Genomic DNA, 14,949 nt, shown 5'->3' on the forward strand with positions numbered 1-14,949 from the left:
TGATTAAAACTGGTATGATGGAAGGATGATTATCAGATACTCATGTGAGAGCCAGCTTTTCTTTAGCTTTCTCTTACCACTCTTGACAGAGTTGGTTTCTCCTTTCTGTGTCTGTCTCCCATTTATTTCAGATATCCCTTAGCATATTGCATTAATGTATTGGTTTACCTCTCAATGAGGTCTCTGAGCGTAGGACCTTGGCTTCATTTTCTTTTTGGCCCTGGTGTTTAGTATAATGCTGACTTGATGTATAATAAACCCTTCATAAATACTTGTTGTATGTTGTTTATTTTCATGTTTGACCTGGCTTTGTTCTAAGATTTTTCTTAGTTTATATCTAGAAAATTCGAGTCCTGGAAGCTGAGAGGGAAAAGAATGCTTATCACCTCACAGAGAAAGACAAAGAAATACAGCGACTCCGAGAGCAGCTGAAAGCCAAGTACAGCAATACTGCATTGCTTGAACAGCTGGAGGAGAAAACAAAGGAAGGCGAAAGGAGGGAACAGCTGTTGAAATCCTTGTCTGAAGAGACAGATGTATTGAAAAAACAGTTGTCTGCTACAACTGCAAGACTTGCTGAACTTGAAAGCAAAGCCAGTACACTTCGCTTATCACAGGTACTCATCATTTTTTTAAACCCAGATTTTTTTCCTTTTGCTGTAAGAAACAACCTCCGAATCTCATGGTCTTACACAACAAATGTTCATTTTTCCCTCATGTCACAGTCTAGTGCACGTGGGAGGCTTTGCTCTGCAGAGTCACTCAGATCCAGGTTCCTCCCTTTTAGTGGCTCCCTTGTCCTTGCACCAGATCCTCCGTGTACAGCTGTAAGCTAGAGGGAGTGTGTGGAGCATGAGGGGAGGGTCTGGGGGCCAGGCCTGGCATTGGCATATTTTACTTCTACCCATATTCCATTGGACAGAATTCAGTCTCATGGTCTCACTAACCTTAGCAGGGAAGGCTGGGAAATACCATCCACAGCGTGCCCAGGGGAAATGGAAGGGGAAGTTTGGTGAACTGCCTCTGCCCTAGTTTTTACCAAGAGGACTAAATCAAGAGGGAGAAAGGGCTACGAGGTGAGCATCTAGAGTACCTTTGGAGAAAAATATTTTGTGATTTGTTGCCAATGTTCACACAAGTCTGTTTCCTTAAAGCTGTTAGAAGACCGAAATATAGCTTGTTATGAATTTTGTTGATTAGTCTGGATACCTAACCATCCAACCATCCAACCTCTCTTTCTTTCCTCTATGTGAAAATCAAAAAAAAAAGAGAGAGAGAGAGAAATTATGTTTTGAGTTCTATATAATCTGTATGAACTAATACTAATTAATACTCTTAATACAAATATAATTCTAGAAAACAACTTTTATCTTTTGTTTGACAATTTAATATTTTCCAGATTTCACTTAAATGGCCTGACTGTTTTGTTTTGTCTCATTTTGGTGAAAATCACTGGGCAATTCTTATGCACTGAGGTATTCTAATGATCCAGAGAACCTCAAATTAGGTATGAAATCTCAGGGCTTCCAATCTGCTGAAGGAGTTTCCAGGAGATCTTCATTCTCCTCTGGTACCCATCACCTGGCATGATGGGTCATCAGCATCTACAAGATTTCTTTGTGAAGTATACTCTGTTATTATAGAGCTAGATATAATGAGGAAACTTCTCTTGTTAAATTTACGGTATTAACTAATATTGGTTTATTTTAGACAGTGGCTACAAGCTGCTTCAACTCATCAATGAATAATATTCATGAAATGGAAATACAGCTGAAAGATGTAAGTTCATTTTCTTTTTATTTTTTTAAAGATTTTATTTATTTGAGAGAGTGAGAGCACGAGGAGGAACAGAGGGAGAAGGACAAGCAGACTCCACACTCAGCATGGAGCTCGATGTGGGGCTTGATTTCATGACCCTGCAATCATTACCTGAGCCACCCAGGTGCCCCTCATTTTCCTTTTATTATGTTATGGGAAGAGAGGATTAATTCATTCATTCTTAAATTTCATGGAAATTGATAGAGTTGATGCTGTGACTTGAAAACAGTCTGTTGAGGAGATGGAGAACTGAATGGTTTGAGATCATCTCCCTAGGTTACTACCTATAAGTCTCTTTCTAGACATTCAAGAGGGCCAGTTCCTCTAGTCCTGGTCTCATTAGGTGAGAAAGCCCTAGAAATCATCCAAATAGCTCAATAACGTTCCTTCTTCACCTAAATCTAATTTGCCCAATTATTATATTATTATGGTGTAATTTATAATTTCTTCTCTTTTTGTTTATCCATGCAAGATGTACTCATTCATTTGAAATTCTTCCTTTGGAACCAGGCTATGCTTTCATAGTTTGAAAAGGAAACACATTCTTTGTATACTCAGTACTTCTTTTCTATAGAATCTGTTATGAGGCTATTCTAGATATTTGGTAAGGCTATATTATTTCAAACTTATGTCTTAAATAGATTGATGTGTTTCATTGAGAATTGAATAAATTGAGGACATAGGACTATTATTCACGGTATATTTTTTCAAGTTTTAATATCAGATACACAAAGTATAAAATTCTTGAGTTAATTATTAGGCCAGTGGATAGGTATTTTGATTCCAGAAATATTACTGGTTCTACCCTGCTCTAAGTTGCTCTTAAGATTCCTGTTTTATTTCATCTAGCCAGTGTACCTAGAGGTCTATTTGATCTTCAAAAGAATTTAAATCCGTTGAGTGTCTGTATCGTGATGTACTGCAGTAGGCTTTTCACCTATAGGTAACTAAGATAAAGAAGAAACATAATTTTTAAAGATCTTTCAAAATAAGTTCTTTGTGTTGTATGTTACACTGACCTTTATCATTCTGTATCAGTACCTACCAGATGCACGTAGCTATGAATAATTTATCTACACACCTGCTTTCCCCCTTATTTACTCCAGCCGTGCTGGCTTTCTAGCTATTCCTTCAATACACTGCCTTTTCTTTCTGTTCCCTCTGCTGGTACCCTGTTCCCCCCAGATATCTTCATGACCTGCTTCCTTACTTCATCGTATAATATTCAGTTGTCACTCTCTTGGGTGGGAGGGGTGGGGGTAGTGGGGCCAGGGCCAGAGTGTTACCTAGCCACCTTTTCTAAAATTATAGCTCCCAGACAATTCCTATTACCTTTTCCTGCTTTTGTAACTTTTCCCCTCATCACATATTACTGTTAAACTTACAATATATTTTGCTCATTTACTTTGTTACATGAGTCTTACATTGGTATATGTTTAATGAGGGAAGGATTTCTGTGGTTTTTTTTTTCACTGCTATATGCCCAGTGTCTAGAACATCTGAATTTTATTAGTACCTGAAAATATATGCTATATATATAATTTTTAGGCTTCTCAGCATCAACTGCTTCAAATATCAGTTAAAGTTATTTTTAGATAATGACAATTCTTTGTATGAAGGTAACTTGGAAATGTTATCCATGTGTACCCAATCTTTTTGTTCTGTTTTATCTTCCAGGCTTACTTAAGGATCACATTGTGCTCCTCTGCTCTGTTTACTTTAGAAAGGCTTTTATTTTATTTTATTTTATTTTTTATTTTATTTTATTTATTTATTTGACAGAGAGAGACACAGCAAGAGAGAGAACACAAGCTGGGGGATTGGGAGAGGGAGAAGCAGGCTTCCCGCGGAGTAGGGAGCCCGATGCGGGGCTCGATCCCAGGAGCCTGGGATCATGACCTGAGCCGAAGGCAGACGCTTAACGACTGAGCCACCCAGGCGCCCCTAGAAAGGCTTTTAGATAAGTGGAGTAAAATTTAACCCAGCTCACCTTCAAATGGTCTAGACTGAACAAGGCCTCCCTGACTCTCACATGCATATGAGCCTAGGGGATCTTCATCAAATGCAGATTCTGATTTCGTTGGTTGGGATAGGGCCTGAGATTCTGCATTTCCAATAAGCTCCCTGCTGCTGCTGCATTCACTTACATATTTGAGGAGCAGGGGATGGTTTAGCTCTGGTTGTCTGTGAGCCCGGGAGGAGACTAGGGAGCAGGGAAAGCAACCTGTCACTCCTCTGAGCACAGGCGCTGCCGCATTATCCTGCTTTGAGAGCTTAGCAGTTCCAGTCCCTCACCCTTCCTCCAAGCTCCCACAAAGCTTCCTGGAGCACTTTGCCCACCTATTTTAAGAATCAGTATTTGCTCTGCTAAAATAATCCCTAAAAACCCATGTTTACCTTTCTTAAGGCCTAGCTGTATCATTCCTTAGCTACCATTTAGGTCTGGCTGACATTTTGAAATAATTACATGGAGTTCGTACTGTAAACACTGTACAGTGTCATTAACTTGCAAACCAGATAGGCTAAGAGGCAGTTGAAATAGGCATTTCCTGCTCTTAATTTTAAAAATCTAATTTTTAAAATAGAATTTAGGGCAGATAAATAATTATTAATTTTTTATTTGGAAAAAAATCAAATTTACAGAGAAGTTATAAGAATGAAAATGGTACCTAGAGCACCCATATACTCTTTACTAAAATTCAAACATTGTTAACATTTTGCTCCATTTCACACCTCTCTTTCAGTCCCTACCCTGCCCCTCACACACACATAATATTTTTTTTCTGAACCATTTGAGAGTGAGTTGCATATATTACGACCCCTTAAACCTATATACTTAAGTATATATTCCTCAGAATGAGATGTTCTCTTACATGACTACAGTACAGATAGCAACTTTATTTTTTTTAAAGATTTTATTTAATTATTTGAAAGAGAGGGGAGGAGAGAGAGCATGATTGGGGGTAGGAGCAGAGGGAGAAGCACAGGGGAGGGAACCTGACAGGGGGCTTGATCCTGAGATCACGACCTGAGCCGAAGGCAGACGCTTAACCGACTGAGCCACCCGGGTGCCCCCAGATAGCAACTCTAATAAATTTAACATGGACGCTATACTTCTATGTAATCTACCATCCATATTCCAGTTTCGTCAATTGACCTACATTTTTTATTCCTCCAGTATAGGCTAACATTTTAACCTGTATTACAGTTTTTGCCCAAGAAACAGAAAATGGATCCCTGTGAAGCCAGGAGGAAGAGCTTTAGTGGCATTTCATAGGACTTCACCTTTGCCCACTTCTGTTCCATATTTTTATCAATAACTTGAGTGGAAATGTTAAATGCATGCTTAACAGATGTGTAAAGGACACAAAGCTGCAAGAGATAATAATACAATGATGACTCTAAAGATGCAAAACTAATAATCAGCATTATTGATGGCCATCAAATCCATTTATTATTGATACTATTTAGAGAAGAAAGCAAATGCAGAAGTCAGTGAGAAGAGGCCTGGAGGAAAGAAATGTTGACTACTTTACTGAAGTAACATCGCCATCACCTGGCCTTTCAGAATATTGCCCCTCAAATCCTCACCCATCCCACAGTTCGGTTTTTCATACTTAAGTAGTATGGACAGGTTCATTTAAAAGAAGAAGATTTCATTACCATCCAGTGTTGACTTGAATTATTTATATTGAATTTTTTCTTAAAGATGGACAAATTTAAAATTCGATATAAAATTCGATATCTTTAGCATCTAACACATATCACAACGCATATTTAGATATGTGCATGCTCTTTGAGTCCTACAACACTACCTCTTTTGGCAACTGAATTTGAGTATATAATACAGAGCAGATGTACATTATCTCCACTTTACAAATGAATGCTTAAGCTCTGCGAGGAGAACTCATGTTATAACTGCCTGACGGGTGCAGAGAGAAAAGTGTGTGGCTAAGTGACTAGAGGGCCCTGGACTAAGTCTTTGATTCCAGAGGCTGCCTCTGTCTCTCTAATCCATTTCTTAGTTCTACAGAAAACAGCCACGGAAAATTCTTTAAGCCCCATGCCTAGATGCTCATGAGTTTGTACGATGCTCATGGAAAGAGCCTACCAAAGGTTAGAGGAACTCTCTAGACTTAAGAGCTTTTGTATAGACAGATCTTTTCAGATTTAAAGCTCAGCCGTTTAGATCTTTAATGGATAGAAATTCTTACCCTGAAAGAAGATGCCTTGATATAGAACCGAAAATGTCTAGTATGTTCCTTACCACTTTTCCCATCTCACCCCTACGATGAGATGCCAGCCTGTGGGGAGGGGAGCCTCTCCTTTTTCAGTATATTTACAACAAATGCAGGGTGATTCAAAAAGAATTGAGCACTTTTGAAAATATATTCCAGTATGTATGTTTTACTTCAGTCCGCTTTGACCAGGCAACTTTTTGTCAAGAACTTTATGTTTGTACCATCCTTTTTTTTTTTTGGCCACCCCCAAAGGATATGAAATTATACGTCCTGGCTGCCTCTTCAACCATTGATGATAATAGATTCCAACAGGTCTGGGATGAATTATGACACAAGGGTACATATTATGCACTTGTGAAAATCATAGAAATAGCTGTGATAGTTCTGTTACAAAGGGGTTTGAAATTCATTTTCATATATTCCTTAGGTCATGAGTGATAGCTTTTTGAGAGTGTTTGCTTCTTTTTGAATCATTCTAAATGGATTGTTCTACTGTGTATAAGGAACTTCTAGATTCTTTCATGCCATTTCCTCCCTTCCCAAATACTCTCAAACTTCAGTTTGTGGCTAAAGACCTGCGTGGGTGCTTGCTGATTCTGGCAACCATGCTTTCTCCGCTCTGTGTCGTCACCATCGTTCATGTTTATCAAGCAGCTACTTGCTATGGAAACATCGAACACATGAATGGAACCATACAAAATCTAAACAAGCCTGGGCCCAGCTGTCCAGGGGCTCGTGATCTAGTTCATATAAGAACTATCATCAGAACACAATCAAGGTCATGAGTGTAAGATGCCAAATAGATTGAATGGACATTAAAATCCCTGTTGGCTTACAAAGGAGAGGGAGCTTGGTGAGGGCACTTAGGGTGAGGAGGCTTGAAAGACAAGCTTGGATGCATTGGAACTTGATGAAGAGGTGGGATTTAAGTGGGCAGATGGTATAGGGAGGAGTTGTAGGGCATTCTGGGCACAGAGGGTGTGTATAGTTGTGTGGACAGCAAGGTGGCAGTGGAGGCCAGAAATGGCCAGGCTGTCACCTGAAGAGATGGGAAGGGACAGACTGCAGACCATTTGAATGTTAGCCTAAGGGAACATAGCTTCAGTTTTAGCAAGTGCTGTCATGAAGCTTTCAAAAATTCTGTTACTAATATAATTAAAACGATGTCGCACTTTGGGGGAACAAGGGAGAGGTTGAACTGAAATTATTAAGAGTAGTTATTTTTCCCTCCAAAATAGAGTGGTCATTGTATTAATTAACTGGAAGCTTTTGGTGATAGCCTGTGTCTCCCCTTACTCTCATAATGGGGAAATCTCCTGCCAAACAGGATTTATCGAGATCCAGCAGTGAGTCATTGCTCAACTAGGCATTCCCGTGGAGGCAGACAGGTCATAGCGTGGGTGCCGGGGCCAAGGACTCAAATGAGCTCCCCTACAAATGAGCTTGGCTATCGTGAAGGGGTGTTCATGTCACTATGTGGGCCTCCTTCTAGGATGCTTCGTCCATAACCTTTTCCACGTGTGACATCAGGTTTAGATGTACATGGCCTCTCTACCCAAATGGTCATTGAGACTTACTTCCCCAGCCTATCAAGAACAAAGAGTGAGAAAGGGACAGTCCCATCTCCTTAGACTGAACTTCCAGGTTAGAAAGGAGAGAAGAGTTATAATCTCATTGCCAAGGTGATGCTGTATAAGAATTTCTAGGCTTTTCTCCCCAGCACCACCAGACAGTTGTCTTTTTTGCTAGCTTTTAACCTGAATCTGTGCCCCACTTTCAGTAACAAACTAAGGTAGGGGGCCAGGGGGAAGGTAGTATGCGATTGCTGGAGATACTGTCTGCGTGGGGAGCTCCTGAGCAGAGTTGTGTGTTGGGTGGAAATCTCTGTTTGGAGCAGGGCACATCCAGCTCTGCCACAGAGGCGTTCTAGTTTACGGAGTGTGACATGGACAGACGCAAACCATAGTGTCAGGTGCTCTGAAGGAGCCTGAAGTCAGAAAGGATCTCCGGGTGAGTTGTGAGCCGTGCAGTGGTGGTTTACAGTTCTATATGACTCACGAGAATTTCTTTGTACTGGGAAAGGCTGCATCACTGGAGCTCCCTTATCCATTTTAAGATTTTAGTTTTTTATTTTATTAATGATTTGCTTTCATTTTCGTTTTAAGGCTCTGGAGAAAAATCAGCAGTGGCTTGTGTATGATCAGCAGCGGGAGGCCTATGTAAAAGGACTTTTAGCCAAGATCTTCGAGTTGGAACAGAAATCAGAAACAGCTGCTCATTCACTCCCACAGCAGACAAAAAAGGCTGAATCAGAAGGTACTGGTATAAAAATGTTCTTTTGGGGTAGGCCTGCCTGACATTTTCCAAAAGGAGAGATTTATCAAATTTAGATTTTTATAAATGTGTTAGAAAGTGAATTAAGCAAGTCTTATAACTGAAGTAAGAAAGACCATGTTAGCAAGTCTGTCTTCTCATTGTTTTCTGAAAACGGATAGAGGCACAGGGTAACGGATCTCTGGCAGTTCTGAAGGCACATTAAATTTTCTCCTTCGTGCATGTCCTTCCCCACCTTCAAAGATCTTCTCTAACTTCATTGCTCTTAGAGTTGGCCTCGTCACTGATTATCTTTTTACCCTGTTTCCTTTCAGATGGGGAAATAGGTTCAGCAGTTCTAGGTGATGAGCTAAGAAAAGAAGAGAAACCCCCCATGCAAAGCACTTTTTAAAAGACTGACAGCCCTAACAGGACTGAAGCTTTTAATTTTGAGAAAGGCAGGCAAGGCTCATAATCTTGGAGCTTCACGTTTGAATATTTAAAATGAAGCTAATGCTAAAAAAGAAAATATAAAAAGAATTGGGGACAACATTACTTTACTGTAATGCCTTTATAAGAATATTACGCGTTAAAGATTTTAGTGGTGGGCTAAGTCTAATTTCTTTCTTTGGCAATAGTGTTCTCTCTGTGTGTGTATGTGTTTTATCAAAGTAATATAAGCTCTTGTTAAAGTAATTTAATAGTAGTATAAAAGGGCCTGCCCCTCCTTTCCCAATCTCTCTTTCCCCCTCCCATCAGGGCAGCTGCTTTTAACATTTTTTTTTAATTTTGGTAATTATATATATAAATAATGAGCTTATGTCTCCATTTTTTATTTATCTTCTTTAGACATTAGTTACCTTCCCTTCCCTTCCCATTGAATAGCTATATTACTATTTCCAGTTCTTCTATTTATTAGTTTAACTTCAAATAATGTACCTGAACTCCTTTTTCTTGTTCCATCAAATATCAACTCTATCTCTTGACTCTTCATTTTGTAAGATCTTATTTATAGAAATGTGTTTAGTTTTAGCTTCTCAGGAATATTATTATGTAAAGTGTGTTGTGCCCTGATGTGTTTGTCATAGGTTATCTTCAAGAAGAAAAGCAAAAATATTACAACCATCTTTTGGCGAATGCAAAAAAAGATCTTGAGGTTGAACGACAGACCATAACTCAGTTGAGTTTTGAACTTAGTGAATTTCGAAGAAAATATGAAGAAACCCAAAAAGAAGTTCAAGATTTAAATCAACTGTTGTGTTCCCAAAGAAAGGCAGATGTACAACATCTGGAAGACGATAGGCATAAAACAGAGAAAATACAAAGGCTCAAGGAAGAGAATGATATTGCTAGGGAAAAACTTGAAGAAGAGAAGAAGAGATCTGAAGAGCTCTTATCTCAGGTGAGCCTAACCAGTAAGAGTTTCCATGATTCCGAATTCGAAATTGTCATGGTCCTTAGCAGTGTCAGGGGCTATTTTAACTACTAGGGAACCAGCAAGGAACAAAACCAGTTCCTGCCCTGCCATGGGATTCTTCTTTAGAATGGAAACAGACCATAAGCAAGTACCTAAATAACCAAGTAAATTCAAGAAAATAAAGCAGGGCAGCACGACATGGAGAAATTGGGGGCCAGGGATGGTACTTGGACAAAGGCCTTTTGGCAAGAAGGAACCAGTGAGGTGAGCGACTGGGAATTCCCTCCCGTGGAGAAGCTCATGTACACGCAGGCTTTCCGTGAGAAGGAGGCAGGTGTGTGTGAGAAGCCAGAAGGTATGACACAAAGAGGGGAATCAGTGCTGGCTCCCAGGCTGGCACCTTGATCATGATGATAGTGTGCTCATGTGAATTCACGCAGTACCTTCCGTGTTCTCATTATACTCACCACCTTCTGCAGGCTGTCTGTGTCAGTGACGGTGGAGTTACTAAGTTAGGATGATTAGAATTGCATACTACCTCAGCAGAAACCGTTAATTTAAATCTTTCTGGGCAGCATGGAATATTGGAAAAAACATTATTTGGGGTCCATACCTGGTGTGTAGTTCAGGATGTGTGGCCTTAGGAAAATCAGCTACCTTCTCTAACTTGCAGGTCACTGATGTGTCAAATTAGTAACCACAATCTCTTTTTGCTTCCTGGGGCTTTTGTGAAGGTCAACTGGGAGAATGTGAAAGTGCTTTGTAAAGTCAAGGGCTGGGTAGATGTCAGTCATTGCTACTATTAAAATAGGAAGTAATTTTTAAACATCATCCAAAAGTTGAGAGAGGGTTTAAAAAACAGTCTATAACATTTGCCTTCTTAGTCTTTACCACCCTGGCTTCTGCCTATAAGCGCGAACAGTGATATTTACAAAAGATGAAGCAGAAATGGTTGGGAGTTTTATTCCACCTCTGCGGGCAAGGACGGCAAGGCACTGCCAGCTTTGTTATCCTACTCAGAAATATTAGTGGATGTCAGAACTCCCAGGGAACTGGGTATGTGCATTGCAGAGTTGGGTGCTGTTCATCGAAGTGCAGTCTGTGCCCCAGGGAACGCTCAGCCAGGGTGGGACTGCCCAGCGGCTTGAATAGATAGCCATTAAACAAGCTGCTGCAGTGACTCAGCCCAACGAGCAGGTGTGGTCCCAGATAGGGATGTGAGATTTGTGAGCCTCTCCTGCGTCCCAGCTCACGCAATAAAAGATCGGATATGACAGTGTTGGCTCTGTTTACATCTGACAGGTCCAGTTTCTTTACACGTCTCTGCTAAAGCATCAAGAGGAACAAACAAGGGTGGCTCTGCTGGAACAACAGGTACTTATTGGGGTTGCTGCTATATTCCACTGAACTTGTTAGGAAATGGAATGTTTCCTCATGTTTACACTATTCTGTGAAGAACCATTTGAAAATCATGAAATTTTTTTTTTTTTTTTAGAGTGGAACCAATTGAGCCAGGGGATCGGGGGTAGGGGCAAAGGGAGAGGGAGAGAGAGAATCTTAAGCAGGCTCCATGACCATGCGCCATGTGGGGCTGAATCTCACAAACCTGAGATCATGACCTGAGCCAAAGTCAAGAGTTGGACGTTTAACCAACTGAGCTAGCCAGGTGCCCCTGAAAGATGTTTTTTAACAAACTTTAACAAAAACAAAAAATTAAGTGACTCTCTGTCTGATAGTCATATATTCCTATCTTTAAGCTAAGCCAGATTCTCTGAGCTGGGATGGCAATTGTTTTGATAGGGTGTAGTTGGCCTTAGCAAATTTTATTCTTCCCCGCATGGCTTCTGTAGTCCCTACTCTAGCCTAGCAGGATCTCCCCCAGAGGGCTACCTTATAACTTCAAGTAGAACTCAGAGAGATACCATTTATTCTCAGAATAGAAACCAGAGGTTTTCAGTGTATTCCAAACCAGGGAACAGCCATCTCTTTCCCTTCTTCCCCTTCCCCACAAAGAGGGGGATGGGGAGGAGAAATTCCAACCAGCAACTTCCTAAGCGCCTCCTCACTCACCTATACTTCAAGCATTGGCTTTGCTCCTCAGACAAACCAAAGTCTCAACTGTAGCTTCTTCATTTATCAACATCTCATTGTACTCAGATGAATTCTGGCTGTGAAGGCACAAATGTTTGCTTCTTGTGCTAATAAAAACGTTCAAGCATCTAGTCAAGAGAACGGGACAGGATATATTAACCCGTAATTGTCTTGTCCTGGGCATTTGTTCCAGATGCATGCATGTACATTAGACTTTGAAAATGAAAAACTTGACCGTCAAAATATGCGGCACCAACTGCATGTAATTCTTAAGGAGCTCCGAAAAGCAAGAAATCAAATAACACAGTTGGAATCCTTGGTGAGTCTGGAATGGTTAAACGAAAACTTATTTTCTTCTTTCTCTTGCTGCCATTTTCCCATTGATTTATCAAATCAGTTCCCAAACTAGGAGGATACAGCTTAAGAATGGCTGTTTCTCAAATCAGGCCGAACCCCTGCTTCATCTGAAGCAGCTGCCTTTTGAGCATCAGTTCAGAGCACTGGAAAGAGGGACATTATGTGCCTCTGCATCATGCCAGCCTTAGAGGTACCTGGGATCGTCTCTTCCTGCCCCAGCATGGGGATTCTAGAGGCACGACACAGGGCCTGCCCTGGGGGCGGGGGGGGGGCGGGTAGGGAGTGCAGTTGTAAATCCTGAACTGAAGCTATGTTTTTCTATTTAAAAAGAAAGAAAGAAATGCCATTTTTAGTCATAATGGATTGTTCCTGTTAAGACACTGTTTTAGGCATATTGAGCTAAACACATAATCTTTTAAAACATAAACCTTTTAAATAGGATTTTTTCTATGAGGATTTTTGACTTACTACTTTCATCTTACTAATAAGCCTTTGGGCCAAACCCCTTGGGATCCGTGTGTGTGTGTGTGTGTGTGTGTGTGTGTGTCGCATTAGCACATATCTTATACATGATCCTAGTACTGCAGAATATTTGCAGATGGTGAAATGTTACAAATAGAATTCCTGTTTTGAAAGAGGAAAAAAAAACAGTTGTTAAAAAAGTCATTTGTAGCTTCTTTATGAATAAAAGACAAAATATATTTTGACTCTGTTCTTTAGTACGTCATTGATTTTGACCATTTATAATATTTTGAAATTGAAATTTTCATTTCTGTTACTCTTTTTCAAAGTATAGGAAACTAGAGGGTATACAAAAGAATCCATAATTTTTCTGTACTTTTCTTTGTGTCCCTGCTGTCTATCATCTTTAGAGTATGCTCTAAAATATTTATTTTTAAGCTTTATTGACATATTCTAAGTTCCTCAGGAAAAAAAAATGAAAAAGGAAAGTCATTAAGATATTATACAATATTTTCATCATTTCTGTGTGTAACCTGTTTGATCTGCTAAAATTTTTTGCTCCTCTTAATTCTGTTATTTTTTTTTATTGCTGAACTTGCCCCTTTTTTTTACAAAACTAACAAATTTTGTCAGCCTTGTACATAGGTCTACCTTTACGTTTGGTTCTAAGTATTTTAATAAAATCTATCCATGTAGACACCCAATCCTAGTACTTCTTGGGTAATTTATAACCACCTCCTATACATTTATTTTTCAGAAGCAGCTTCGTGAGCTTGCCTTCACAGAGCCACTAGTCACTTTCCAAGGAGAGTCTGAAAACAGAGTAAAAGTTGCATCACCAAAAAGTCCCACTGCTGTACTAAATGAAAGCCTGGTGGAGTGTCCCAAGTGCAATATACAGTATCCAGCCACCGAACACCGGGATCTCCTCGTCCACGTTGAATACTGTTCCAAATAGCAATATAATTATTCTTTGTTTTTGTGTCAAAAGGTTCAGTACTGTATCTTATGTCAGCTTGTGGACATTTTGAATTACTTATTTCACCTCTTCTATAAGAAACTGCCTCTCTCCCTTTGAGACTCTGGCATAGGAGTGAATCATTATATTTTGGGGGCTGCTTTGCATTTTCCTTGGCAGCAGCGATACCTCCCTGAGATGGTTCATCTTCAGGCTTCAGTGATCGAATGTGTGAGCTGAGACAGCTGACATTTTGCACTGTTAAAATACTTGATGAGGAAAAGATAGTTCAGGTGATTGCTCGTGGGTTAAATCTGTTGTACCAGCAAGCAAATATTTTACGTTTTGTAGATTTTTAAAAATCAAAGTTAACTAACCAAGGATCTTACTGTGTTGGCTTTCGTTATCCAAGCTTTGTAAACCTACAATTCCGATTTTCATGGCCATTGTTATAAGGTGGTAATACTTTCTATATTTTTCCCTTTCTTTTATAGGGCGGTTTTTAGAAAAGTTGGAAGTTTTCTTGATCTTTTTTGCTGCTTACTGTTGAAACCGAGCTGTGTTCTAAGCACGAAGCAGATTCTGCTTAAGGAATACTCAGTGGCCACACAGTGTTCTCTTTCATACTAACCGGCTATAACTTTAACTTGAGTTTCATTAGCACATGTTGGTCAGTTAAAGATGTTAAAATGAATTTTAGCAAAACCATCTAGCCCTCTCATTTGATTAGCAGGTATTTTATTTATTTATTTTTGGCACTCTTAAAGTTGGGCAGTGTAATGAGCAGATATTTGCTTATCTGAATATATATTTTTATACATGTGTGTGTAAACCCCCAATTTTTTTATTTCTTCAGGTTTTCTAAAATGCTGAACACTGGGCTACTGTTAGTAATATAAAGGAGAAAAAAATAAAATTATTTAATAAGTTTGAATATGTCTAGTGTCTATCTGCGTAGATAGGTATTCTCAGATTTCTATCCTGAGGTGTGCCCATGTAAGGACTCACTTACAGTGTAAAATGATAAGGTAAAGAGCCATTGGAAGCAAAAAGTACATGAGGCTCAGAAAGGTTAAGCGAAATCCCCACAATCATTTAAAAAAGAAACATACACATTCTTGGGTTTCAAACTCCTAAGTCAGCTCCAAAGCCAGTCTTCACTCTACCCTGCCAGAAAACCCTTGTGAATTCTCCAAACTCATATACTTAGGTGATATTATAACCGGAGTAGTGGAATGTTCCTTAAGTCAGAGAGGACAACAACAGAACACACCAATTGATCCCTTCCGTCC

General features: G+C 39.7%; 1 protein-coding gene across 4 annotated transcripts in view; it reads left to right on the top strand.

Annotated features, from left to right (window-relative positions):
* CEP55 (centrosomal protein 55) overlaps window positions 1–14,591 on the top strand; it is a 42,869-nt gene extending 28,278 nt beyond the window's left edge. For all 4 annotated transcript variants that reach the window (XM_064595032.1, XM_064595034.1, XM_064595033.1 and 1 more), the window contains 7 exons: window positions 342–617; window positions 1,711–1,779; window positions 8,225–8,375; window positions 9,461–9,774; window positions 11,092–11,163; window positions 12,074–12,199; window positions 13,457–14,591. In XM_064595032.1, the coding sequence (XP_064451102.1) occupies window positions 342–617; window positions 1,711–1,779; window positions 8,225–8,375; window positions 9,461–9,774; window positions 11,092–11,163; window positions 12,074–12,199; window positions 13,457–13,657 (1,209 nt within the window). In that variant the 3' untranslated portion in view covers window positions 13,658–14,591. The remainder of the gene's footprint in view (window positions 1–341; window positions 618–1,710; window positions 1,780–8,224; window positions 8,376–9,460; window positions 9,775–11,091; window positions 11,164–12,073; window positions 12,200–13,456) is intronic.
* The last annotated feature ends 358 nt before the right edge of the window (window positions 14,592–14,949 follow it).

The sequence above is a fragment of the Mirounga angustirostris genome, unplaced genomic scaffold, assembly GCF_029215605.1.
Source record: "Mirounga angustirostris isolate CCGP_5_RB_7025 unplaced genomic scaffold, mMirAng1.0.hap1 SCAF_6, whole genome shotgun sequence".
Lineage (NCBI taxonomy): Eukaryota > Metazoa > Chordata > Mammalia > Carnivora > Phocidae > Mirounga > Mirounga angustirostris.